Raw genomic sequence first — 27,799 nt, 5'->3', positions numbered from 1 at the left:
ACCACATACACAGATATACCTTTCAAACCAGAAAGTTTCCCTCCAGCAAATCTCTCTTTTCCCATGGATAAGAGCACAATGTGTATAGTTTATCAGTTATTACATTTTTCACTTTTTAAGTTTATTCTCTCCAGATGTTTTATACCCAAGTTGCCCTTGCTGTAATGACAATTATTGCTGTTCTCATTCACTAACAACATAATGAAATGTTCCAGGCAGTTGTGGGGCCAACCTAATGAAAATGATGAAATACATTTTGTAAGCAGTACCCTTGCTTGTGTACACTAACTAGCTGGAATCTAAAGTTGTTTATAAAACCATCCTCCTCATAACAAAGTACTGTATTACCAGAACCTGAGTACTACCCTGGATACCCTCCACTCCATAGTAAACCTACTGGACTTTATGTAGGTCATAAAATAAAATTCAAAACTCCTGAATTAAAAAAGGTATGTTCAAAAATTAATACTGTAACATTCTTTCATAAAAGACATTGTTGGCAAGACCACAGATAAACACTAGTCTTTGACATATACGCCATAATAAGGTCCAAAGCCTACTACAGGTCAAATCTCAGGATGGCAAATTGATTCTGTCCAAGTTTTCTGCTGTGTGGAGTGTTTTGAAATATTTGGATCACCCACCAGGACTTGAGTATTTTTTGTCACACAGGGATTTGTTGTAACAGGATTTGACACGCACACTTAGAGGGTTTGCTTAGTCCTCCTAGGTATTCATGGTATATCAAAAGTCTTCCTGGTGCTGGTACCTGAAGAGTTCTGGTGTTATTTGGATCCCTTTTCCTTCTGAAGAGTGGTTTACAAAAAGCTTGCCTGAGAGCTACAAGTCACAAAATAGTCTGGGTCAGTTATAACCCGTACAAATAATCACCTTTCAAAACATGGAGTAGAGGGAATTACCATGGGATATTTTTTTATAATCATGGAAAATGTTAATAAAAATTTAAAAATTTGGGTAGGGAGATGGCTTAGCGGTTAAGCGCTTGCCTGTGAAGCCTAAGGACCCCGGTTCAAGGCTCGGTTCCCCAGGTCCCACGTTAGCCAGATGCACAAGGGGGCGCATGCATCTGGAGTTCGTTTGCAGTGGCTGGAAGCCCTGGCGCGCCCATTCTCTCTCTTCCCCTCTATCTGTCTTTCTCTCTGTGTCTGTCACTCTCAAATAAATAAATAAATAAATAAAAATGAACAAAAATTTTAAAATTTAAAAAAAAAAACATGGAGTAATACATGGGTAATGTTCATTTACTTGATAGCTCTGATTATAGGAAACAGACAGGGCTTAACTTCCACTGGTATTGCCAGGGACATCCCAACACCAGTCTGCATGTGCCCAAGGTTTTGAACACTAGTTTGAAAGCCAGAAGGACATGTCTGTAGTGTGTAAGATGAGGTGTGCGTAGTAGAGACAATCTGCCAGCAGCTTGGTGGTTCTGATAGAGAATGGCATTACTATAGGGAGGTCTGGGGAAGATACTGAGGTTGCTGAAAGTGAACTGGCAGCGAGGGGTGGGAGGCTGTCTGGAACACACCCAGCTCTGCTGACTGAGAACCTGTCTGTCCTCTCTGTTTGATTGCTTCTTTCACGTCATTATTGTGAGCAATTAATAGCCGCTCAATACACTGCACTAAGAAATCCCAGGAGTAAGCAGTAAGGCGATGCAGTCTCGTAGGCCATGCTGGAGAAAGACCAAGTATAATCCTCGAAGGAGCCACACATGCAGCAGCTACTACAGAAGGTGCATGATTTAGAAAGGCATACTCTGTGGAGACACTTCCAGGAAGTAATCTGCATACTTGGCCATGTAGAGTTTAGTTTTTTCTAAGCAAATCATTGGCCAGCCATCATGAAGATCTGTTTCATGTACTGCTTCAGAGAGATAATATTCAATGAAATGGGCAGCTGTTGGAAGGCATAAGTTCCACTGAAAGGTTTCTAATAATAATAGTTCCATATTGCTTTGTAAGCACTAGATTCATGTTAGTCGTACAATCCAGGCTGTTGAGCTGCTCCAACTTAGGCACACTATCATCTTTTTCTTCAAATTTACTTGTACGAAGTGCCTGGTGGATGAGGTGCCTTAACCACTGATAGTCTCTCCAGCCCACCTATCTCAATTCTAATTTCACAAAAAGTCCTCATTGCTTAGACTGGCCCTCAAAACAAGAGTCTCTGCTTCAAGATTTTTTTTTTTTTTTTTTTTTTTTTGGTTTTTCGAGGTAGGGTCTCACTCTGGTCCAGGCTGACCTGGAATTAACTCTGTAGTCTCAGGGTGGCCTTGAACTCATGGCGATCCTCCTACCTCTGCCTCCCGAGTGCTGGGATTAAAGGCATGCGCCACCACGCCCAGCTTGCTTCAAGATTTTATTCTCTCCTCTCATAGAAAAATGTCCTCACCTGGAGGGTGTTATTTGATATTTTAATTTTTCTCTAGATATAACATAAAGTTATTTTAAGGTAAAAAAAAAATGCCTTGGGCTGGAGAGATGGTTTAGCAGTTAAGAGCTCGCCTGTGAGGTCTAAGGACCCTGGTTCAAGGCTCGATTCTCCAGGACCCACGTTAGCCAGATGCACAAGGGGGCACATGCATCTGGAGTTAGTTTGCAGTGGCTGGAGGCCCTGGCATGTCCATTCTCTCTCTATCTGCTTCTTTCTATCTCTCTGTGTCCATCACTTTCAATTAAATAAATAAGAAAGTATACAAAAAAAAAAAATGCCTTGCCAAGGTAGCTACTAAAACTTTAACACAAAACAATACAGTGATACAAGGTATATAGTAATGGTAATGGAGCTGTTGACAACTCCATAATGGGTGGGGAAAATGAGGATAAAAAGACCCTCACTTGATTTATAATTGTTCCCTCAATGTCAGAGTTTTCCCAAAGACAAACAAAAATATGTCACTTCTAACTTTGTATAGCTGATGCCCTATTACTTAGTGCTGTAAAAAAATAACAATTAACATAATTGTTTGATTTTAAAACTAATGACAAATTTTAAAACTCCAGATTTATTTGGCCTTAACAGTGGCCTTTGTGGCTAAGGGTGATGTATATTGTCTATACTATAAATATAGTAACATTGACTTAGAACTCATCTCATTTGTTATGCTGTTCTGTTTATGTTTCAGGTAGTTTGTCTTCATGTGTAACTAAACTTATGTCCATTAAATGTTCAAAAGTACATGGGTAGGGCTGGAGAGAAGGCTTAATGGTTAAGGCACTTTCTTACAAAGCCAAAGGACCTTAGTTTGATTCCCCAGAACCCACATAAGCCAGATGCACAAGGTAGCACATGTGTCTGGAGTTCTTTTGCAGTGGCTGGAGGCTCTGATGTGCCCTTTCTCTCCCTACCCCCTTTCTGCCTCTTTCTCTTAAATAAATAAAAAAAAATATTTTTTAGGGGTGGGGAGATGGCTTAGCAGTTAAGACACTTGCCTGCAAAACCTAAAAATCTAGGTTCAGCTCTCCAGATCCCATGTAAGCCAGATGCACAAGGTGGCTCATGCATCTGGAGTTCATTTACAGTGGCTAGAGGCGCTGGAGTGACCATTCTCTCTTTCTAATAAATAAATAAAAATATTTTTAAAAAAGGTAAATGGGGGCTAGAGAAATGGCTTAGTGGTTAAGACACTTGCCTGCAAAGCCAAAGGACCCAGGTTCAATTCTCCAGGATCCACAAAAACCAGATGCACAAGGTGGTGCATGCATCTGGAGTTTGTCTGCAGTACTAAAGGCCCTAGCATGCCCATTCTCTCTCTCTCTCTCTCTCTCTCTCTCTCTCTCTCTCTCTCTCTCACTCTCTCTCTCACTCTCTTTCCCTCTCTGCCTCTTTTTCAAATAAATAAAAAATAAAATATTTAAAAAAATAAAAAGTACATGGATAGCTCAGCATGGTTGCACACCCCTTTAATCCCAGCACTTGAGATGCAAAGGTTGGAGGATTACAGTGAGTTCAAGGCCACCCTGAAATTACATAGTGAATTCCAGGTCAGCCTGGGCTAGAGCAAGACCCTATCTTGAACCCCCCCCCCCACACACACACACATGGTACATGGATAATACTAAATTGCTAAAATCAGACTTACAATATATCTAAAATAATTCATTTCTAAGCTTTTGGCTTAATGCTTCTCCATACTTATTACAAAAATTTTAAAGTTACCTTTTAGATTTATATTATGACTTAAATCTTTAACAAATTAATTAATTTAAATTTATTAACAGCCCACAGGACTGTTAATGTATTTTGTCTGTATTTATAACTGTTACGCTTTCTATAAAATACATTTTCCACGGTTTTTGCTTTAATTTCTAAATTATAACAATAATAATGATAATAAAAATAATAATAATAAGAGACCATTCAATATAAAGAAATAAAATTACAAACTAAGGTATGTTTTCATTTTAAAAAGGCATCTGGGCATGGTGGCACATACCTTTAATCTCAGCACTCAAGAGGCAGAGGTAGGAGGATCACTGTGAGTTCAAGGTCAGGCCAAGACTGCATAGTGAATTCCAGGTCAGCCTGGGCTAGAATGAAATTCTTGAACATTTTGTTGTTGCTGTTGTTGTTGAGGCAGGGTCTCGCTCTAGCCCAGGCTGATCTGGATTCACTATGTAGTCTCGGCTTGACCTTGAACTCACAGTGATCCTCCTCCCTCAGCCTCCCAAGCGCTATTTTAGGCATATTTAGACCAAAAAAGACACATGGTATATAAAAAAACAGTTTATTTAAACAAAAAGAGGTGGAATAAGGGTTAAGGCCAGAGTCACACATGACTGAACTACATGCTACTATCATTACTTTTCATTTTATTTTTGTTCAAAAAGATGGTCTGTCTCATGGATGCTCAAACTCAGGAAAACCAAAACAATCATGCCTAGCCCTCTGCTCCTGTTGCAGACCAGGAAGGGCCTTTTGTGGCCTGACAGAGTCTGAAGAGACTCCCATGAGACTGAGGTGGTTCTGTGTCAGGACAACCTAAAATCCTGCCATTGTGCTTGTGGACATGGTGGCAGTCATCTCCTATGTGGTAATGACCTGGGGTCAAAGGGAACTCATACTGGGCTTTCCTTGCTGACCTCCCTTTATGGGAGCTGATGACTGGGACGGATCTGCCCCTCCCTATTTTCCATAGCCTCACTTCTTGGCTAGGAGGCATACAGCCTTCTGAAATTTACAGCCAGTTTAATCTTACTCACATTTCACCCTCAGAAATTGATTATTGGTCCATTCATTTGTCAATATGCATGGGTTCTAATAATTTATGCCTTATACCCAAGCTCCACTTAAAAACCAGCCAAACTGAATTTTTGGTTGCAGGTAGTTATACAAATGACAAAGAAACTATTTTTTTAAAAGGTTAATTTTAATTTTTTTTTCTTTGAGAGAAATATACAGAAATAGGCAGGTAGAGAGAGAGAATGGGCATGCCAGGGCCTCCAGCCACTGCAAACAAACTCCAGATGCATGTGCTTATGTGGGCCCTGGAGAGTTGAACCTGGGTCCTTTGGCTTTGCAGGCAAGTGCCTTAACCACTAAGCCATCTCTCCAGCCCCAAAGAAACTATTTGTTTCAGCCCCCCACACTCTGCTGCTCTGTTCATACAGACCCTCATCCTGTGTGTATATATATATATATATATATATATATATATATATATATATATGTATATATATATATATATGTCCCATGGCAAATGTGTTGGAGCCCTACAGGACATGTACCAGATTGGAAAACTGTTCTATTATTGATTGGGGCCCTAAAGATTGGATTCATGATAAACATAACCACTCTTTGTCTGTCTATATGTCTATCAATGGCTTAACAGTATATAGCAATGATTCTATTATATAGGGAGAAAGAGCCCCCAACCCTTTATAGGAAAAAAAAAAAAACACACCACAAACCTCTATTTGGTGACTTGGTTCCATTTTTAATCGCATTTAATCCCAGCACTCGGAAGGCAGAGGTAGGAGGATCAATGTGAGTTCAAGGCCACCCTGAGACTACATAGTGAATTCCAGGTCAGCCTGGACTAGAGTAAAACCCTACCTTGATAAACAAACAAAAAAAATTTTGATTCAATGTGAAGCTGGGTGTGGTGGCACATGCCTTTAATTCCAGCACTTGGGAAGCAGAAGTAGAAGGTTCACCCTAAATTTGAGGCCAGCCTGAAACTACATAGTGAATTCCAGGTCAGCCTGAGCTAGAGTGAGACCCTACCTCAAAAAAAAAAAAAAAAAAAAAAAAAAAAAAAAATTCAGGGCTGGAGAGATGGCTTAGAGGTTAAGCACTTGCCTGTGAAGCCTAAGGACTCTGGTTTGAGGCTTGATTCCCCAGGACCCAGTAAGCCATATGCACAAATCGGTGCATGCAACTGGAGTTCTTTTGCTCTGGCTGGAGGCCCTGCCATGCCCATTCTCTCTCTGTCTCTGCCTCTTTCTCTGTCTGTCTGTTGCTCTCAAATAAATAAATAAAAATAAACAACAACAAAAAATTTTAAATGAGCCTGGTATGGTGGTTCATGCCTTTTATCCTAGGACTTGGGAGGCAGAGAGGGATCACCAGGAGTTCAAGGCCACCCTCAGACTCCATAGTGAATTCCATCCAGGTCAGCCTGAGCTAGAGTGAGACCCTACCTTGGGAAAACAAACAAACAAACAAAATTCAATGTTGAAAAGTAAATTTACAAAAGCACAAAAATATCTTTACTTACTTTCTATTGTTACCACACTGGACCAATTCACCTTTGTACTTCCCATCCTTATGTCTTTTCTTTTCTTTTCTTTTCTTTTCTTTTCTTTTCTTTTCTTTTCTTTTCTTTTCTTTTTATTTTAGTTATTTTTTCAAGGCTGACCTGGAACTCACTATGTAGTTTCAGGCTGGCCTCAAACTCACAGTAAGCCTCTTACCTCTGCTTGGTGAATGCTGGGATTAAAGGCATGCACCATCATGCCTGGCTCACATGTTTTTTGTGGTTTTTTTTTGAGGGGAGGGGTTCAAGGTAGGGTCACACTCTAGGCCAGATTGTCCAGGAATTCACTATGTAGTCTCAGAGTGGCCTCAAACTCCTGGTGATCCCCCTTCCTCTGCCTCCTGCGTGCCACCATGACCTGCTTTTTTTTTTTTTTTAAATCCCATGTCTTTCTTATTGGTGCTTTTCATATTACACGAAAGGAGGGATGGTTTAGCAGTTAAGTCACTTGCCTGCAAAGCCAAAGAATCCAAGTTCAATTCCCCAGGGCCCAGGTAAGCCCGTTGCACAAGGTGGCACATGTGTCTGTAGTTCATTTACAGTGGCTTAAAGGCCCTGACATGCCCATTCTCTCTTTCTCTATCTGTCCCCCAATAAATATATAAATTAAAATCATATTACACAAAAAGAACATCTAAGAGCTTTCCATCACGGCGGTTCCCATCTCCAACTGCACCTTCAGCGCTGTGTATTTCCACAGTGCCGAAGCAACTCAGACCACGAAGGATTTCTGCTAGGAGAAGTAAGGCAAAAGGAAAGTTAGGGGCTGGAGAGATGGCTTAGCGGTTAAGCGCTTGCCTATGAAGCCTAAGGACCCCGGTTCGAGGCTTGGTTCCCCAGGTCCCACGTTAGCCAGATGCACAAGGGGGCGCACGTGTCTGGAGTTCGTTTGCAGAGGCTGGAAGCCCTGGGCCCATTCTCTCTCTCTCCCTCTATCTGTCTTTCTCTCTGTGTCTGTCGCTCTCAAAGAAATAAATAAAAAATTAAAAAAAAAAAAAAGGAAAGTTAGCATCAGGGACTCACAAATCAGCAACACAGAATTTCTACAAGTAATTGCAAACATCTATTAAAAATGTCATGATTGAGGACTGAGCTAGGCAGAGAAAGGAATATCCAGGTGTACTTCTGCCTTCCAGACAAAGAGGAGGATAAATAAGACAAGCATACAGAAGTGCCACACAGTACAAGGTATCTGCAATCATCAGCCTTGTTCTAAACTTTTTAGTTTTTATGACTACGCAAGCAAAGTTAATGAAGAGTTTGGACAGAATTCTTAAATATCAAAGGAAGAAGGTTATCAGTGGTACAGATTTTCCAGTGAAACACACAATGTCATATGGAGAGCAGGTTATCCACAAGCAGCTCACCCGCATCCTCAGCATGCCCGACCTTGTCTTCCTTCTCTTTAGTTTCATCTCCATTGCCAATAATCCCACTCATGCTTTAGAATATGTTCTCTTTACACCAAATCGCAGGTATAATCAAAGGATATCACTTGCTATTCCCAATCTAGGCAATACTAGCTAGCAGGAATACAAATTATCTTCAGTGCCAAACACTTCTCAGAGTTTTTCCAAAGTTATCAAAGAACATGGCACTGACTTTTTTGACAAGGATGGAGTCTTGAAAGACATCAGGGCTCTTTATCAAGTTTATAATGCACTTCAGGAGAAAGTGCAGGCAGTGAGTGCGGATGTAGAAAAGAGTGAGCGGGTGTTTAATCTTGTCAGGCAGAAGTGAACAAATTAAGAAGACAAATCACTCAGGAAGAATGAAAAGGAACAAGAAAGACGATTGCAACAGACGATGTTAAGCAGACAGAGGTCAGCTGAAAGTGTGGGGCCAGCGTTCAGTCCTCCGATGGCCTGTTCTGGGTTTGCAGCTGAAGGTAGACGTCAACTTGGAGACCCAGAGCCCTCCTATCCTCCTCCCCCTTACTCTGATTTTCACCCAAACAACCTAGAAAGTACTCTGAGCCTCTCTCGCATGGAAAGGAGTGTCTTCATGGCCAGCCATCAGGCCATGGGCTTCCACGAGGGCCGGACTGAAGACTCCAGAAACCAGCCGACCTGCTCGCGTCCCACAGAGCAGCAGGGGACAGAGGTGATGACTGACGACAGTGGCTGCGAAAAATTTGACCCGCGGAGCCCTTCGGTAGTGAGTACTCACATTCAGAAGAGCCACATCTGTGACACATGCCGGCGCGGAGCCCAGAACACTCAGACCTCCCAGATTAACTGAACAAACGAGTCTTCCATTCCGCACTGCTTTCTTCATAAGAGTCGTGTTGAAAGTTGGTTGAGGACCGAATCTGGGGGAGAACTGCTTTCTCGGGTACTGTGACTGCAGAGGAGAGAGTGATGCACAGCACAGAGCCTGTGGGGCCTCGGTCCGTCTGTCCGTCCGTCCATTCGCTGGTCCTACCCTCCCTCCAGACGCGATGTGCGGGGCTCACAGAATCACAGATAATCAAACTATCCTAATCCTGGTGTGTGATTCCTGGATGCACTGGTAAATTTAGGCAAAATTAAACTTGTCAATGCAGTTTCTGTTCTTTTCAATGAATTGGAAATTATTTATAGACTAATCACAATTAGTCTATAAATATTCTGTAAATCAAAAACTTACCTCTTGCACTATCATGACTTGAAATTTGCTTTTTTTTTTTTCAAAGGGAAAGGAGTTTAGCAGCAGCCTTCAAAAAATGCTTGGTCAGGGCTTAGCGGTTAAGCACTTGCCTGTGAAGCCTAAGGATCGCGGTTGGAGGCTCGATTCCCCAGGACCCACGTTAGCCAGATGCACAAGGGGGCCCACGCGTCTGGAGTTCATTTTGCAGTGGCTGGAGGCCCTGGCTCGCCCATTCCCTCTCTCTATCTGCCTCTTTCTCTCTGCCTGTTGCTCTCAAATAAATAAATAAATAATTCAAAAAGAACAACAAAAATTTTTTTTAACAATGTTTGGTCAAAGAGGACAACCTTGGGCTGGAGAGATGGCTTAGCGGTTAAGTGCTTGCCTGTGAAGCCTAAGGACCCCGGTTCGAGGCTCGGTTCCCCAGGTCCCACGTTAGCCAGATGCACAGGGGGGTGCACGCGTCTGGAGTTCGTTTGCAGAGGCTGGAAGCCCTGGCGCGCCCATTCTCTCTCTCTTCCTCTATCTGTCTTTCTCTCTGTGTCTGTCGCTCATAAATAAAAAATGACCAAAAAAAATTTAAAAAAAAAAAAAAAAAAAAAGAGGACAACCTTCTCCAAATGGAGCAGGACTGGTCTCGGTCAAGAGTATAGAGTACCTGCACTACCTTCCTAGAACCTCCAAACAAGCTCTCAAATAAATAAGTTGAGTATGGCCAGGTGAGTTGGTGACACATGCCTTTAATTCCAGTACTGGGGAAGCCAAGATAGGATTGCTATGAGTTCTAGACTAGCCTGAGACTATATAGTGAATTCAAGGTCAGCCTGGGCTAGAGAGAGACCCTACCTCAAAAAAATAAAAATTGTACATACATGATGATAAGAGCTAGATGGTAAGATAGTATTGCTGAGCTCTAGGACACTGAGAAATCAGACTGCAGTTAAACTGGAAGCCTTTCCCTGTTAACTAGCACGCTTGCCTTCTAGAGCAACAAAGAAGGAGCAGGGGTAGTCAAAGAAGGAATGGTGAGTATGTGCTGGAGAGCTGCCCCCGCGCAGAGCCTGCCTGAGCTTCCTGGGGAGTCATTGGAAGCTCCTGTTGTTAGCTGGACAAGACCACCTTAGAGGGTGATGCCCTACAGCCCACCCAGCAGCTGCTCTTTACAGGACTTAGATGTGAGGTTTACAGACAGATTCCCCAAGGGGGTCTTATGCCACTGCAATTGCTGTTGAGAAAGTACCAGGAACTGAACTGAATCTTGAAGGATTAATTTGTCCCACTTATTATTATTATTATTTTATTTTTTGGTTTTTCAAGGTAGGGTCTCATTCTAGTCCAGGCTGACTTAGAATTCATACTGTATTCTCAGGGTAGCCTGGAACTCATGACAATCCTCCTACCTCTGCTTCCCAAGGGCTGGGATTAAAGGCATGCACCACTGCGCCCAGCTAATTTTTATTATTTGAGAGAGAGGGAAAGAGAAAGAGGTAGAGAGAATGGGTGTGCCAAGGACTTCAGTCCTTGCCAACAAACTCCATACACATGCGCCACCTTGTGCATCTGGCTTAAGTGGGTCCTGGGGAGTTGAACCTGGGGCCTTTAACTTTGCAGGCAAGTGCCTTAACTCTAAGCCATCTCTCCAGCTCAACCTCAAATTCTTAAGACTAAAAAGTGGGACAGAGCTGAAGAGATGGCTTAGCAGTTAAGGTGTTTGAAGGCAAAGGACCCAGGTTTTATTCCCCAGGACTCATGTAAGCCAGATGCACAAGGTGGCACATGTGTCTGGAGTTTATTTGCAGTGGCTGAAGGCCCTGATGTGCCCATCCTCTTTATCTGCCTCTCTCTCAAATAAATACTTTTTTAAGAAAAGAAAAAAAAATTGAGGTGAAGCCAGGCATGATAACTCACACCTGTAATCCCAGCACATATATATAAATATATATATAATATATATATATTTTTTTTTGAGAGAGATAATTGGTGTACCAGGGCCTCCGCCACTGAAATTGAACTCAAGATGCTTGCGCCAGCTAAATGGGCATGTGCAACCTTGGGCTTTACTCATCTTTGTGTGTCTGGCTTACATGAGATCTGATAGTTGAACATGGGTCCTTAGGCATCACAGGCAAGCACCTTAACTGCTAAACCATCTCTCCAGCCCTATTTTATTTTTTTGAGACAGGTTTTTCACTCTGTAGCCCTGGCTATCCTGAACTTACTATGTAGATCAAGTTGGCTTTGTTTTTTATTTTTGTTTTTGTTTTTGTTTTTTGAGGTAGGGTCTCACTCTGGTCCAGGCTGACCTGGAATTAACTATGTAGTTTCAGGGTGGCCTTGAATTCATGGCGATCCTCCTACCTCTGCCTCCTGAGTGCTGGGATTAAAGGTGTACGCCACCATGCCCGGCTTCAAACTGGCTTTGAACTCAAGGCCATCTACCTGCTTCAGCCTTCCAAGTGCTTGCTATAGGACATCTTGATCAGCTTTTTCAGCAAGTAGCATAGCTAAACTTACTGACAGGAATATAAACTCTGAATATCTGATTTTTTAAACTATTTTATTTTTATTTATTTGACAGAGAAAGAGGGAGAAAATGGGTGCTCCAGGGATTCCAGCCACTGCAAACGAACTCCCTTATGCATCTGGCTAACATGGATCCTGGGGAATCAAATCTGGGTCCTTTGGCTTTGCAGGCAAACACCTTAACCACTAAGAAATCCCTCCAGACTTTTTTTTTTTTTTTTTTAGGTAAAATCTCAGTCTAGCCCAGGCTGACCTTGTAGGAAAAAACCCCCGCAGGGGGTCCCCATGCTCTGCCCGGATAAGGCGACACCCCAAATCACTCACTCACGAGAAGCGGTCTTGATGCAAACTGCAAGAGGATTTTATTCCAAGCGCGCTGGGGCCCACAGTCGTACACCGCACAGGGGTAGAGGACTGCAGAGCCCTGAATGCAGGAACAGGACAGTTTTTATAGGGTTTCTAACAAAGCCTGTGCCTTAGACCAATCATTTTCTAATATTAGGAGCCCCGCAGGGTGTTAGCCAGTCAGTTGGTGCCACCCCATAGTTTCTAAGCCAATTAGTTTATGACCTTGGTGGTCAGCATTTGCGCAGGTCCTTGGGTGGGAGTAGCAGAGTGTGGTTCCAGTCTCCTATGACCTTGGAGGTCAGCACTTGTGTAATTCCTTAGGTGGGGGTAGCAGAGTATGGTATCAGCCTCCTATGACCTTGGTGGTCTGAGGCAGGCTGCTACAGCTTATGGTGCGAGCTACTAAGGTTAACAGTGTGGGCTATTAAGGCTTATAGTGTAAGGCTTATAGTGCAGGCTATTTACAGAAACCAAATAAGTGGTTCACTTCATTACTCATTTCCCATCCTTGAGGGCTATCTCATGCCATTTTACCTAGTTTTATATTAGGAGTGGGCTCTGATATAATGAGAAGAGGGATTCTTTACTTGCTTCCAACAGAGAGTAAAGCCTGGAGTTTGAGGTATGCAGGGGCCTGCTTAAGCTCCCCTTGGAGCGTGATAGTATTTCTGAGCTTCTGAATTCTTGGGCCTTTCAACCTGGAAATCGCTATAATCTCAGAGTAGCTTTGAACTCACGGCAATCTTCCCACCTTTGCCTCCTGAGTGCTGAGATTAAAGGTGTGTGCCACTATGCCTGGCTAAGATTTGATATTTTTTTTAAGAGACAAGTGTTTTGGGGGGCCTGGCGAGGTATCTTAGCAGTTAAGATGCTTGCCTAAAAAGCCAAAGGACCCAGGTTCAATTCCCTAGGATCCATGTAAGCTAGATGCACAAGGTGGTGCATGGCACACGCATCTGGAGCTTGTTTGCAATGTCGGGAGGCCCTGGTGCACCCATTCTCTCCCTCTTTCTCTCAAATAAATAAAAATAAATAAATATTTTTTCAAACTTTTTTTTTTCTGCTGGGGATATAGCTTGGTTGTGAGAGTGACTGCCTAGCACACATGAGGTCTTGGGTTCTCTCCCAAGCACCTCATAAATTGGTTGTGGTGGTACATGACTATTGTTGCAGTCATGCTTACATTGCTGCAGAAAACACCCTACCAAGAGCTGCTTGTGGGGGGAGAAAAGATTTATTTTGGTTTATATACTTGAGGGGAAGCTCCATGATGGCAGGGGAAAACAATGGCATGAGCTGAGGGGGAACATCATCTCCTCAACTTCATTGGTAGACAACAGGAACAGGAAAGTGTGCCGAACACTGACAAGGGGAAACTGGCTATAACACCCATAAGCCTGCCCCCAAGAATACACTGCCTCCAGGAGGTGTTAATTCCCAAATTTCCATCAGCTGGGAACCTAGGATTCAGAATACCTAAGTTTATGGGGGACACCTGAATCAATCCACCACACCCATCATCTCAGCACTTGGGAGGTGGAAGCAGGAGGATCAGGAGTGTAAAGTAATCCTCAGCTACATAGGGAGTTTGAAACCAGCCTAGGTTAGTTTCTACCTCATCCTTTGCCATACAAAAACTTTGTAATTTCATGAGGTCCCAGTGGTTAATCTGTGGTTTTATTGCCTGAGCAACTGGGGTTGTATTCAGAAAGTCTTTGCCAAGACCAATATGTTGAAGGGTTCCCCCTACTTTTTCCTCTAGCGGTTTCAGAGTTTCAGGTTTGATGTTAAGGTCTTTAATCCATTTGGACTTAATTCTTGTGCATGGCGAGAGAGAAGAATCTATTTTCATCCTTCTGCAGATATATATCCAGTTTTCCCAACACCATTTGCTGAAGAGGCTGTCTTTTCTCCACTGAGTATTTTTGGCATTTTTATTGAATATCAGGTGGCTATAGCTACTTGGGCTTACATCTGGGTCCTCTATTCTGTTCCATTGATCTGCACTGTCTGCTTTTGTGCCAGCACCATGCTGTTTTTGTTGCTACGGCTCTGTAGTATAGGTTAAAATCAGGTATGGTGATATCACCAGCTTTATTTTTGTTGCTCAGTATTATTTTAGATATTCAAGGATTTTGTGATTCCAAATGAATTTTTGGATTTTTTTTTTATTTCTGTGAAGAATGACTTTGGAATTTTAATGAGGATTGCATTCAATGTGTAGATTGCTTTTGGTAAGATTGCCATTTTCACAATACGGATTCTTCTGATCCAGGAACAAGGATGTTTTCCCATTTCCTAGAGTCTTCTGCAATTTTTCAATTGAGTGTTTTAAAGTTTTAATTGTAGAGATCCTTTTCTTCCTTGGTTAGGTCTATTCCAAAGTACTTTATTTTCTTTCATCCTCTGTGTGTTTGTTATTAGTATAATGGAAGTCTACTGATTTCTTTGTATTTATTTTGTATCCTGCTACATGGCTATAGGTGTTTAGCACCTCTAACAGTTTGCTGGTAGAGTCTTTAGGGTCCTTTATGTATAGAATCATGTCATCTGCAAATAATGATAACTTGATATCTTCCTTCCAATTTGTACCCCTTTTATGTGCATCTCTTGTGTTATTGCTATGACTAAGACTTCCAGTACTATATTAAATAAAAGTGGGGGGCTGGAGAGACTGCTTCGTGGTTAAGCACTTGCCTGTGAAGCCTAAGGACCGGGGTTCAAGGCTCGATTCCCCAGGACCCACGTTAGCCAGATGCACAAGGGGGCACACGTGTCTGGAGTTCATTTGCAGTGGCTGGAAGCCCATTCTCTCTCTCTCTCTCTCCTTCTCTCTCCCTCCCTCTCTCTTCCTCTTTTTCTCTCTGTCTGTCGCTCTCAAATAAGTAAATAAAAATAAACAAAAAAATTTTTTTAAGTGGGAACAGTAGACACCCTCGTCTTGTTCCTAATTTTAGTGGAAAAGCTTCCAGGTTTTCCCCATTTAGTAATATGTTGGCTGTAGGCTTGTCATAAATAGCCTTTATTATATTGTGATATGTTCCTTCTATTCTCAGCCTCTGTAGGACTTTTATCATGAAGGGATGTTGGATTTTGTCAAATGCTTTTTCTGGTCTAATGAGATGATCATGTGATTTTTGTCCTTCAGGCCATTTATATAATGTATTACATTTATCGATTTGCGTATGTTGAACCATCCCTGCATCTCTGGGATAAAGCCTACTTGGTCCGGGTGACTAATCTTTCTGATATATTCTTGTATTCTGTTTGCCAGTATTTTGTTGAGAATCTTTGCATCTATGTTTGTGAGGGAGATTGGTCTGTAATTTTGTTTTGTTGTTCTATCTTTGCCTGGTGATGCTGGCTTTATAGAAGGAGTTTGGTAGGATTCCTTCTTTTTCTATTTTATGGAAAAGCTTAGAAAGCAATGGTGTTAGTTCTTCTATGAAGGTCTGGTAAAATTCACCAGCGAATCCATCTGGGCCTTTTTTTAGTTGGGAGATTTTTGATAATTGCTTGGATCTCCATACTTGTTGTAGGTCTATTTAAGTGGTTATCTCATCTTGATTTACTTAGATCATATAAATCAAGGAAATCATCCATCTCTTTAAGATTTTCATACTTAGTGGAGTATATGTTTTTATAGTATGTACCTATGATTTTTTGAATTTCTCTGGTATCTGTTGTGATGGTGCCTTTTTTATCTCTAATTTTATTAATTTGTGTCTATTTCTTTTGGTCAGATTTGATAAGGGTTTATCAATCTTTTTTAGCCTTTTAAAGAACCAACTCTTTGTTTCATTGATTCTTCGATTACTTTTTGGTTTCTATTTCAGTAATTTCTGCCCTAATCTTTATTATTTCTTCCCATCTACTGATTTTTGGTTTGCCTTGTTCTTCTTTTTCCAAGGCTTTAAGCTGAAGCATTAGGTCATTTACTTGAGACCTTTCTAATTTCTTAATATAGGTGCTTAAAGCTATAAATTTCCCTCTTAGGACTGCCTTCATTGTGTCCCGAAGGTTTTGGTATGTTGTGTTGTCATTCTCATCAGTAGCTTTTCTTGCTATTGATTTATAGTTTGATTCCATTGTGGTCAGATAGAATGCAAGAAATTATTTCAATTTTCCTGTATTTAAGATTCACTCTGTGTCCTAATATACGGTCTATTTTAGAGAATGTTCCATGTGCTGCTGAAAAGAATGTATATTCTGCAGCATTTGGATGAAATGTCCTGTATATATCTTTTAGGCCCATTTGTTCTATGACCTCATTTAATCCAGATACTTCTTTATTTTTTGCTGGGATGATCTGTCAATTGATGAGAATGGGGTGTTGAAGTCACCCACTACCACTGTGTTTGGTGTTATCTGCAACCTTAGTTCTAATAGTGTTTATTTAATGAATTTGGGAGCCCCCGTGTTAGGTGCATATATGTTTAGGATTGTAATGTCCTCCTGTTGGAGTGTGCCTTTAATCAATGTAATGTGACCTTCCTTATCTTTCTTAACTAATTTTGGAATGAAGTCTACCTTGTGAGATATTAGGATAGCAACCCCTGCTTGTTTTCTAGGCCCATTTACTTGAATCACTGTTTTCCAACCTTTCACCCTAAGATAATGTCCATCCTTTGTAGAAAGGTGAGTTTCTTGGAGGCAACAAATTGAAGGATCCTGCTTTTTAACTCAGTTTGCAAACCTATGTCTTTTGGTTGGGGCATTGAGGCTGTTGATATTAAAAGATATTATTGAAAGGTGTGCATTTAATTTTGCCTTTTTTTTTTTTTGTAGTTCTTCCAGTTTTACCATTGCTCTCTTGTGTTAACTAGTGTTTGAGTATTGTTTGTTTTTTCCAGATTTTTTTATATGTGTGCTTTTCTTTCTCTTCATCATGGAGGATTCTTTTGAGTATTTTCTGTAGAGCTGGTTTTGTCTTTAAATATTCCTTTAGCCTGCTTTTGTCGTGGAATGTCCTTATTTCTCTGTCTATTTGAGTGGATAGCTTTGCAGGATAAAGTAACCTTGGTTGACAGTTGTTATCTTTCAGAACTTGGAATACATCACTCCACGCCCGTCTGGCTTTTAAAGTTTGTGTTGAGCAATCTGCTGTAATCCTGATAGGCTTGCCTTTGTAGGTAACTTGACTTTTCTCTCTGACTGGTTTAAATATTTTTTCTTTGGTTTGTGTGTTTGGTAGTTTGATTATAATATGGCGAGGAGAGGTTTTTTCCAGGTTTTGTCTGGCTGGTGTTCTAAAGGATTCCTGTATCTGCATTGACACCTCTTTCCCAATTTGGGGGAAGTTTTCTTCTATGATTTTGTTGAAGACACCTACTATGCCTTTGGAGTGAAATTCTTCTCCTTCTACTATGTCCTGAATTCTTATGTTGATCTTTTCATAGTGTCCCGAATATCTGGAAATTCCCACTCATACTTTCTTATTAGTTTGTCTTTCTCTTTGTTGGACTGTATTAGATCTGCCACCTGGTCTTCTAGCTTAGATATTCTGTCCTCTCCTTCATCTATTCTACTGGTGAGATTTTCTGCAGAGTTTTTTATTTCATTCTTCATTGCTAGTAATTCTGACTGGTTTTTCTTTAGTATTTCTGTTTCCTTATTTATGTCTTGTATTGACCTCTTTATTTCATTAAATTGGTGTCCTTTGTCTTCTTTGATTCCTTTGATTTCCTCTTTGATTTCTTCTTTGCCTTCTTTGAGCATATTTATAATCATTCTTTTGAAATCTTTCTCAGGCATTTCCTCTAACTCTTTCTCATTGGAGGTCATTTCTGATGCATTAATGCTTTTTGGTAGATTTATATTGTCTAGAGTTTTGGTGTGTCTTGTCTTATAATGTATATATTTTTGCATCTTGGTTTAGCTTAATGCTTGGATTTTCTAGTTAGCTGCTATATTGTTAGATGTGTCAATCAATGTGATGTTATATTTCTTCAGGGTAGGAGCTTAAGGTACTAGGTATGGCTCTCAAGACTTTCAGAGTATCTACAAAAGTGACCCTAATGTTGGCTTTGCCTGCTATGAGAGTATTCAGGTAGGCTTAGTGGAACAAAATACAAGCAGATTCTGAAATTTAACTAAACAATGTACACTTTCAATGGAAAACAGCACAGAGTATTTATGTAAGAGTAGGTATTATGACAACCAGATCCTCTAACTGTTCCTTAGGGTGTGTGATACCCCACACCCTTAATCCTGACAACAAGGAGGTTAAGATTTCTGGTCTGTTGAGGGTTCCAAGTTAGCTTGTGACCAAGTGAGACCCTTCCCTAATGTATAACAGAGGAGGTAATAAAGCCACTATAAATCAAGAAGCAACAAATAACAAGCCCAAAATATAGTTTATTTAAGAATGGCAAATCTGACCATCCATCAGATTTAATATATAATTTATCCTGTTATGGAAGGTGCAATCAGCACTTCTGGCTCAGGCCTATATATCAAGTTTATTAGATGGGTACTGACCTGGTGTAATCCCAGTTACCTTTTGGGATGATTTTGGTCTCACTTATGCTGCACTCCTTCTTGGGTCCCTATTTGGTGCACTGTGGGTTCAAGTAGGCTGGCTGGGTCATTGGATTCCTGCTCTGTTCGCTGGTGCTGGGTGCAGTGATCTCCCTTCCATTAGTCTCTGGTTCTTGCTGGTGCTTGCACTGGCGGTGGGGGAGGAGAGGTTGTCAATGGTGGCTCTAGTTCTATTCCTGGTCCATGTGATCCTCTACCTCATGATCTGCTCCTCCGTTGTTCACTGTGGTTCTCCACATTTCTTGAGTTTGGGAAGAGCTCTGGTGTGAGTGGAAAATCCCCTCACCTGGCTTTTCCTGTGGCTCAAGCCGAGCCTGGCAGCTGTGGCCAGGAGACCTAGTGCCGCCGCTGCTACTGGAGCCACTTCTGCCTGCCTATGTGGGCTCTAGATGCTCTGTATCTCTCCTACTTCTTTGCTGCTGTTTTAATTTCTTCTTTTCTTTCTTTTTTTTTTTTTTTTAGAATTAGAGACTTTTTAAAAAAAATTTTGTTTATCATTTATTTATTTATTTGAGAGTGACAGAGAGGAGACAGAAACTGAGAGAGAGAGAGAGAGAATGGGCATGCCCGGGCTTCCAGCCACTGCAAACAAACTCCAGACGTGCCCACTCCCTTGTGCATCTGGCTAACATGGGTCTGGGGAATCGAGCCTCGAACCGGGGTCCTTAGGCTTCACAGGCAAGCGCTTAACCACTAAGCCATCTCTCCAGCCCTAATTTCTTATATATCTCACTTTTTAGGAGAAGAGTATATTTTGCTGGTGTTTTTTGTTGTTGTTGTTGTTTTTTTTTTTTTTTTTTTTTTTTTTTTTTTTTTTTTTTTTGCTTTTTCTCCCCTAGGCTGCTTTGGTGTGGTTCCTATGCCACCACCTTAACCAGAAGTCTTTTTGTTTGTTTGTTTTTTGTTTTTTGTTTTTCAAGGTAGGATCTCATTCTAGCCCAAGCTGATCTAGGGCAGCCTTGAACTCATGGCAATCCTCCTATCTCTGTTTCCTGAGCGCTAGATTAAAGGTGTGTGCCATCATGCCCAGCTTAAATTTTTTAAAATTTTTATTTACTATTTTGTTTTGTTTTGAAACAGCATCTCTGTAGCACAGGCTGGCCTTCAACTTGCTGTGTAGCTGAGATTGGCCTCCAACTCCTGGTTTTTCTGCTTCTACTACCCAAGTGCTAGGATTACAGGGGTGTGCCACCATACCTAGCCATGTCCCTCTTGTGCCATGAGTGTTCTTGTCTGTAACTGGACTGATGACCACTCTCTCTTTTGGGGGCTGCAACATTAAATGAGATAATGTAAAAAAAAATACTTATTTATTTGAAAGAGAGAGAGAGAGAGAGAGAGAGAGAGAGAGAATGGGCATTCCAGGGCCTCCAGCCCCTGCAAATGAACTCCAGACACATGTGCCACGTTGTGCATCTGGCTTTATGTGGCTACTGGGAATCAAACCTGGGTCCTTGAGTTCTTCAGGCAAGCACCTTAACCACTAAACTGTCTCTCCAGTCCCACCTTGGACTATCTTTAGCCCTCAATAGTGATTTATTGCCTACCTCTGTGTTTACCACATGACTGTCAGTTCATCAGGTGCAACCTTTTTGGAATGTACTGACAGACCCCAGCTTCCACCAGCCCAAGGGCTAAGAATGCCATCAGACAGCATCTGAGGCCTATGGTGTAGATTTCCCAGCTTTGCTATAACCCACCTACCTGAGGGACAGCTGATGTATTTGAAAAGTGCCTTGACTTATGATCTTCTTTTGTTCTGTAACTATAAAACCTTCATGAAATTGTAAACATGAAATTTGGGGTAGCCTAAATCTGTGCTCCTGGGCCATGATCACTCATATTTGGCTCCAGAATAAACTCTTATCTCCCTTGAGGTAAAGGCTGTGTCTTTTGTTTTGACAAAAGAAAAGAGAGATAAAGAAAAGAAAAAAGAAAATCAAGACCAACATGGGACTGGGCCTGGTTCACAAGCCACCTCAGCTCAGCTGACCTTTCTTCCACTGGCAGTGTCGGCACCTACAAAGGCTATTTCCCCACTTGAACTGGACTGGTCCCTGGACCTCTCAGTGCTCCAGCTCTTTGGCAGTTTCCTTCTTGCCTCATGGCACTTTCACTCTCCTGTTCCCTTTCAGGATCTGCATTTCACTGGGCTCCAAGCTTCTGGCAAAGGAGAAGAACCCCAGTCCCCCTTGGCTGAGAAGGCTCAGTGCCAGGAGGCCATGGTCAGTCACTGAATTCACACACTGTGCAAGTGGGTTTCAGGAGGAGTAGTGTTTGGGACAAATATCAGCTTGCATCACTGGCTTCTGGCTTAGTTATTTATAACGTTCTAAGAGGTGTAGATAGGCCATGCTTCAGCCAGGGTGGAGCAGGAGTGATGCAAGCATTGGGCCTCCTGGTCGGGAGCCAACTCCATGGAGCCAGTCTGACTTGGAGCCAACCTCCAGCCAAGTGCAAGTGCACGACAATAAAAAAATACTTTTCAGGGGCTGGAGGGATGGCTTAGTGGTCAAGGCATTTGCCTACAAAGCCAAAGAAGCCAGGTTCGATTCCCCAGGGCCCACATAAGCCAGATGCACAAGGTGGTGCACGCATCTGGAGTTCATTCACAGCAGCTGGAGGTCCTGGCATGCTCATTCTCTCTGTCTCTGTCTCTCTCTCTGACTCTCTCAAATACATAAAAATTTAAGAAACAAAAAATTTTCAGTTGGCTTGGCCACTCTCCCCACTCACTCATGGCTGCAGGCATGGGACAGACATGGGACAGTTGCCAACAGTTGCTTCCCAGACAAGCTTGGGTAACACAGCCCTTTGGCTTAATAAAAATTCAAATAGGCTTTAAAGTAAAGCTTATGAAATGTTGTGTTTTGAGTCTGAGAATCACAGACTATGGCACAATCGCCAACAAGCCAGGTCTTTCATACTTGTCTTATGTGAGTTTCCAGCTACAAAAGAAATGGCCTCTCTAAAAGCCGGGTATGGTGGTGCACACCTTTAATCCCAGCTCTTGGGAGGCAGAGGTAGGAGGATCACCATGAGTTCAAGGCCACCCTGAGACTCCATGGTGAATTCCAGGTCAGCCTACGCTAGAGTGAGACCCTACCTTGTGCTCACTGTGTGTGTTTATATTTGCAGTGCTGGGGAGCAAGCTCAGATCTCACCATACTAGGAGTAGTTGCCTTTGTAATCCTGAGGTTAGAAGTTCTGAACATGAACGAATGGTAGGCTGTGAGCAAGCTACGATTGGCACGGGTGGGGCATGGCCTTGCACTAGTACTTTCCCACCTAATGAGGAGTTTAGAAGAATGATTCATTCCATCTAAATAGGCCATTTCCATTTGTAAGTTGACAGTCATATAGGATTATGTGATCTGCTCCTCTCAAATGTGAAAGACTTCCAAAATCAGATACTTTTTTTTTAAGATAGGAAAAATGCTATTTCCTACCAGGGTATAAATGGCTCCAAACTGTAAGCCCATCATTCAGGAAACTGAGACAAAAGGATTGCCATGAGTTTGAGGCCAGCCTGGGCTACAGAGTGAGACTGTTTCTCAAGAAACAAAACCGCTGGTCAGAGTGACACATGCCCATCATCCCAACACTGGGAGGTGGAGATAGCAGGATCATGAAGTCAAGTTATCTTCTGCTACATAATGAATTTGAGGTCAGCTACAGTATATGAGACACTGTTTCAATTCCCCCTCCTCTCCCCCCCCAAAAAACATGTTATTTTCTGTTCCACAACATTATGGAGAGTGGTTTGACAATAGATTCTTGTCTTTTGTTAGCTCTTTGCAACCCCAGCCCATCCCCAAAGAATACAGGCAAAGAAGATGTATCCACATAAATAATTTATTGCAAACTCTCAATATCATCCACTAGTGGGCTTGATAATTCACCCAGGAGTATTCTGGGATTGAGGGCAGAAGGAAGTGTTACATGACCTTTCCTGGGGAGATTTCAACAAATGTCTGTTCAACCCAGCCAGGGCACCCATGACAGATCAAAGAGATGAGTCCACCCAAGTCCAGCTTGGCAAACCAATGAGTTTAGTGGGAGACTTACAGGAGCATGGGTGAGGGCTACTTATAGAAGGAAAAACAGCATGACTGAAGAGTCCCACCCAGCATGGGTTACAGCCTCACAAACGCTGCATGAATGCAGTGTCACCTTTAGTTAACCTCCACCTCCTACATACTCTAGCTTCTCCCAAGATCATGTGCAGCTGCAGGTAGTGATGATCCTCCTCCCCTCCTGCTTCTAGGGAGTGTTGACAATGGTGGTACCCTTACCATAGATTTAGTCATCACTCTATCACTTTATCTCATTGCTATGACAGGGCCAAGGTAGACCACAGGTTACCACAGCAATATCTGCTCCATGATGGCCATTTCAGGTCTAGAGGATTTGCGCACTACAGCAGGGAGGGAGTGGCGTACAGCATGTGAAGACAGAATCCCGGGGGGCAGGGGGCAGACTTCCTGCCACAGACCACCAGGGACCAGTGTTGGTCACTAAAGCTATCTGGAACAGGAAGAGGCCTGGTCAGGCCAGAAACCAGAAGTTCTCCTTGTACCAGCTGACCCCAAGGTTCCAGCCCTTTCTTGTGCTTGCTTGTCCATGATGCTGTGTTGTGAGGGGAGGAGGGAGTGTCAGAAGCTGCCAGGCTTGCTGTGGGTACTTCTAGCTAAGCAATCCCCAGTCTAGTCCTTGGCTGGGGAAGGACTGGGGCCTTCACTGCAGTATCTTCAGGCAGGCAGGGAGGAGGGAGGAGGCCTTGGCCTTGGAGGGCTGTTCGTCCTCTGTGGCATCCAGGACTTGCTGCATGTAATTGGAGGTGCCAAGCAACATGTGACCTGTGGCCTGCATGCTGAAGAGGGCCCAGCGGAGCATTTCCCTGGAAAAAAATGATAAGGCACTCAGGTCAGACACATGGAGAATACCCCTCTTTGCATTCCCCAAAATGTGTTCGATATTCCATGTGAGAGGAACTAGCTTCAAGTTAGCTTGCCTGCTTGTACTCTCATGTTCTCTTTCTGCTTACAGATGTATATCCAGGGTGTGTGTTTGTGTAGTGATGGTGTGTGTGTGCATGTGGTGTACACTATGTGCCCTGGAGGACCCCCGCCCATGTGCTCCTCCATTACTCTTTTCCAGTTTATTTATTTATGTGGTTTTTTCGAGGTAGGGTTTCACTCTAGCCCAGGCTGACCTGGAATTCACTATGGAGTCTCAGGGTGGCCTTGAACTCACGGCGATCCTCCTACTTCTGCATCCCGAGTGCTGGGATTAAAGGCATGCGCAACCATGCCCGACTCAGTTTCTTTATTTTTAATTTTTAATTAATTAATTAATTTATTTATTTATATTGGTTTTCTGAGGTAGGGTCTCACACTAGCTCAGGCTGACCTGGAATTCACTGTGTAGATTCAGGGTGATCTCACACTCTCGACAATCCTCCTACCTCTGCCTCTCAAGTGCTGGGATTAAAGATATGCAAATTTTTTAGTAATTTTATTTTTATTTATTTATTTGAGAGCATGAAAGAAGCAGAAAGAGAGGGAGAGAGAAGGAAGGAATGGGTGTACCAGGGCTTCTAGCCACAGCAAACAAACTCCAGATGCATGCGCCACCTTGTACATCTGGCTTATGTGGGTCCTGAGGAATCGAACCTGAGTTATTTGGCTTTGCTGGCTAGTGCCTCAACTGCTAAGCCATCTCTCCAGTTCTTTTTCAGTTTCTTAGTTTCTTATTTGAGCCAGAGTCTCTTACTTATCTCTGGGCTTGCTTTTTTTTTGGGGGGGGGTGAGCCCTGGTGACTCTCAGGTCTCTGCTCTCTGGCCACTCCCAGATGCTTGCACAGGAAGTGTCCTTATGGCTGAGACATCTCTCCAGTCCTTTTATTTTGTTTTGTGGTGGTAGCATCTCACTCTAGCCTTCTGGGTGCTGGGATTAAAGGCATGCATCACCATGCCTAGCTTTTTGTTGCTTTTATTATTATTATTTTGTTTTAGGTTTTCGAGGTAATGTCTCACTGTAGCCCAGGCTGACCTGGAACTCACTATGTAGTCTCAGGGTGGCCTTGAACTCATAAAGATCCTCCTACCTCTGTCTCCCTAGCACTGGGATTAAAGACATGTGCCACCACACCCAGCTTCTCAGCTTCTTTTCATTACTCTGTGTGTGTGTGTGTGTGTGTGTGTGTGTGTGTTTGTGTGTGTTTGTGTGACACATACTGAAGTCAGAGGATAACTTGGAGCATTGCTCCTTTCCTTCTACCTTGTTTGAGATAGTCTCTGTTGTCTACTAAGAACACCAGACTAGCTGCTTACAAGTTTATGGTTTCTTCTAACTGCTTTCTTCCACCACAGATGGAACATTCCTCTGGATCTGTAAGCCTGACATAAACCCCTTCCTCCCATAAAACTGTGTCCCATTTGGATGGTCATTCCAGCAATGTGGAACTGACTACAACACACTGAATTGTAAATTTAAAGGAAAAACTGGAAAATTGTATGCAATGTGTATTAAAATTTTTTCTTTTCTTTCTTTCTTTTTTTTTTTTTTTTTTGAGGCAAGCCCAACAGACTGGCCTTTTATTTATTATGTGAGAGAGGTAAAGAGAGAGACAGGAAGAGAGAGATATTTGGCATGCCAGGGCCTCCAGCCATTGTAATAACTCCAGACATGTGTGCCACCTTTTTTGTGCATGTGTGACCTTGTGCACTAGCATCACCTTGTGCATCTGGCTTACGTGGGACCTGAAGAGTTGGACATGGGTCCTTAGGCTTCACAGGCAAGCACATTAACTGCTAAGCCATCTCTCCAGCCCTATTTTACAAATTTTTAAATATTTTATTTATTTACTTTATTTGAGAGACAGAGAAAGAGATAAATAGAGAGAGAATGAGCATGCCAGGGCCTCTAGCCACTGCAAACAAACTCCATGCAGAGGCATTTGTGCCTCCTTGTGCAGCTAGCTTTATGTGGATACTGGGGAATTGAACCTGGGTCCTTCCTTAGGCTTTGCAGACAAGTGCCTCAACCATTAAGCCATCTTTCCAGCTGTAATTTGCCATTTTTTTTAAATCATAATGATGGGGCTGGAAAGATGGATCAGCAGTCAAGGAACTTGCCTGCGAAGCCTGAGGACTTGGGTTCAATTCTCCAGTACCCCTGTAAAGCCAGATGCACAAAGTGGCACATGCATCTGGAGTTCATTTGAGGTCCTGGTGTGCCCATTCTCCCTGTCTTGCTTCTCTCTCTGCTTGCAAATAAATAAATAATGTTTAAAAAATCAAGGAACAAAAACCCAGGTCTTTTATTTAAAAAAAAATCATAGTGACATACACACAAAAAAATAACTGGGCAGGAAAGATGGCTTAGCAGTTAAGGTGCTTGACCACAAAGCCAAAAAACTCAGATTCAGTTCTTTAGTACCCACATAAAGCCAGATGCACAAGGTGGTGCATGTGTCTGAAATTTGTTTTGCAGTCACTAGAGGTTTTGGCATGCCCATTATCTCTCTCTCCCTCTTTTGTGTGTGTGTGTGTGTGTGTGTGTGTGTGTGTGTGTGTGTGTGTGTGTGGTGTTTTGAGGCAGGGTCTCGCTCTATCCCAGGCTGAACTGGAATTCACTATGTAGTCTCAGGGTGGCCTCCAATTCACAGTGATCCTCCTACCTCTGCCTCCTGAGTGCTGGGACTAAAGGTGTGCGCCACCACACCCAGCTTCCATTCTCCCTATTTGTCTCTTTCTCTCTCTCTCAAAATAAATAAAATATTAAAAAAAGAAAAAGATTCATAGTGACAGCACTGTCACTAAGATAACTCAACTTTCCATTGCCTTTTCTTTTTCTGAGGCACGGGCTTTTTGTGTAGCTCACAGTGGTCTCAAACTCATGGCTGTCCTCCTGCCTCAGCCTTTCAAAGAATTGGAATCACAAGTATAAGCCAAAACATCTGGCTTGTCATTGCTGCTTTGGTGTGTGTGCATGAGTGTGTGTGTCTACTATGTATGGTGGAGTATGTGTGGTGTATGTATGTATGTGTGCATATGTGCATGTCCTATAATACACATGCAGAGGCCTAAGGAGAACATCAGATTCTACCTCTATTGCTTATTCCCGTGTTCCCTTGAGACAGGGTCTCTCATTGAACCTGGAGCTGTCATTTTTAGTCAGTCTGTCTGACCAGCAAATCCCAGCAATTCTCTGGTCTCCAGACTGGAGATGTGCATGCTCAGCTTTGTCTTTAAGGAATTTTTTTTTTAATTTTTATTTATTTATTTGAGAGCGACAGACAGAGAGAGAAAGACAGATAGAGGAAGAGAGAGACAATGGGCGCACCAGGGCTTCCAGCCTCTGCAAACGAACTCCAGATGCGTGCGCCCCCTTGTGCATCTGGCTAACGTGGGACCTGGGGAACCGAGCCTCGAACCGGGGTCCTTGGGCTTCACAGGCAAGCGCTTAACCGCTAAGCCATCTCTCCAGCCCGTCTTTAAGGAATTTTTAAATATTTAATTTTTATTTATTACAAAGAGAGAGAGACAGACAGACAGGTAGAGAGAAAGAGAGAGAATAGGCATGTCAGAGTATCCAGCCACTGCAAATAAAATCCAGAAGCATGGGACACCTTGTGCATCTGGCTTATGTGGGTCCTGGGGAATCTAACCTGGGTCCTTTGGCTTTGCAGGCAAGTGCCTTAATTGATAAGCCATCTCTCCAGACTTTAAGGAAGTAATTTTTAAGTTTCTTTTTTTAAAAAAATTTAATATTCTTATTTATTTATTTGACAGAGAAAGAGGGAGAGTGAAATAACGGGCATGCCAGGGCCTCCAGCCACTACAAACTAACTCCAGATGTGTGTGCCCTCTTGTGCATCTGGCTAACGTGGGTCCTGGGGAATCGAACCTGGGTCCTTTGGTCTTACAGGCACATGCTTTAACTGCTAAGCCATCCCACCAGCCCAGGGAAATA

General features: G+C 42.5%; 1 protein-coding gene and 2 pseudogenes across 2 annotated transcripts in view; 1 reads left to right on the top strand and 2 right to left on the bottom strand.

The window, feature by feature from the left end:
- Positions 1-1,221: 1,221 nt before the first annotated feature.
- Positions 1,222-5,034, bottom strand: LOC101612163 (annotated as a pseudogene).
- Positions 5,033-8,895, top strand: LOC101612454 (annotated as a pseudogene).
- Positions 8,896-22,782: 13,887 nt separating this feature from the next.
- Cidec (cell death inducing DFFA like effector c) overlaps positions 22,783-27,799 on the bottom strand; it is a 28,488-nt gene continuing 23,471 nt past the window's right edge. For both annotated transcript variants that reach the window (XM_045133922.1, XM_045133921.1), the window contains exon 6: positions 22,783-23,720. In XM_045133922.1, the coding sequence (XP_044989857.1) occupies positions 23,558-23,720 (163 nt within the window). In that variant the 3' untranslated portion in view covers positions 22,783-23,557. The remainder of the gene's footprint in view (positions 23,721-27,799) is intronic.

This window comes from Jaculus jaculus, chromosome 14 (genome assembly GCF_020740685.1).
Source record: "Jaculus jaculus isolate mJacJac1 chromosome 14, mJacJac1.mat.Y.cur, whole genome shotgun sequence".
In the NCBI taxonomy this organism is placed as follows: Eukaryota; Metazoa; Chordata; class Mammalia; order Rodentia; family Dipodidae; genus Jaculus; species Jaculus jaculus.
Note: the sequence above shows the minus strand (reverse complement) of the source record. Positions and strands in the feature narration are given on the sequence as shown.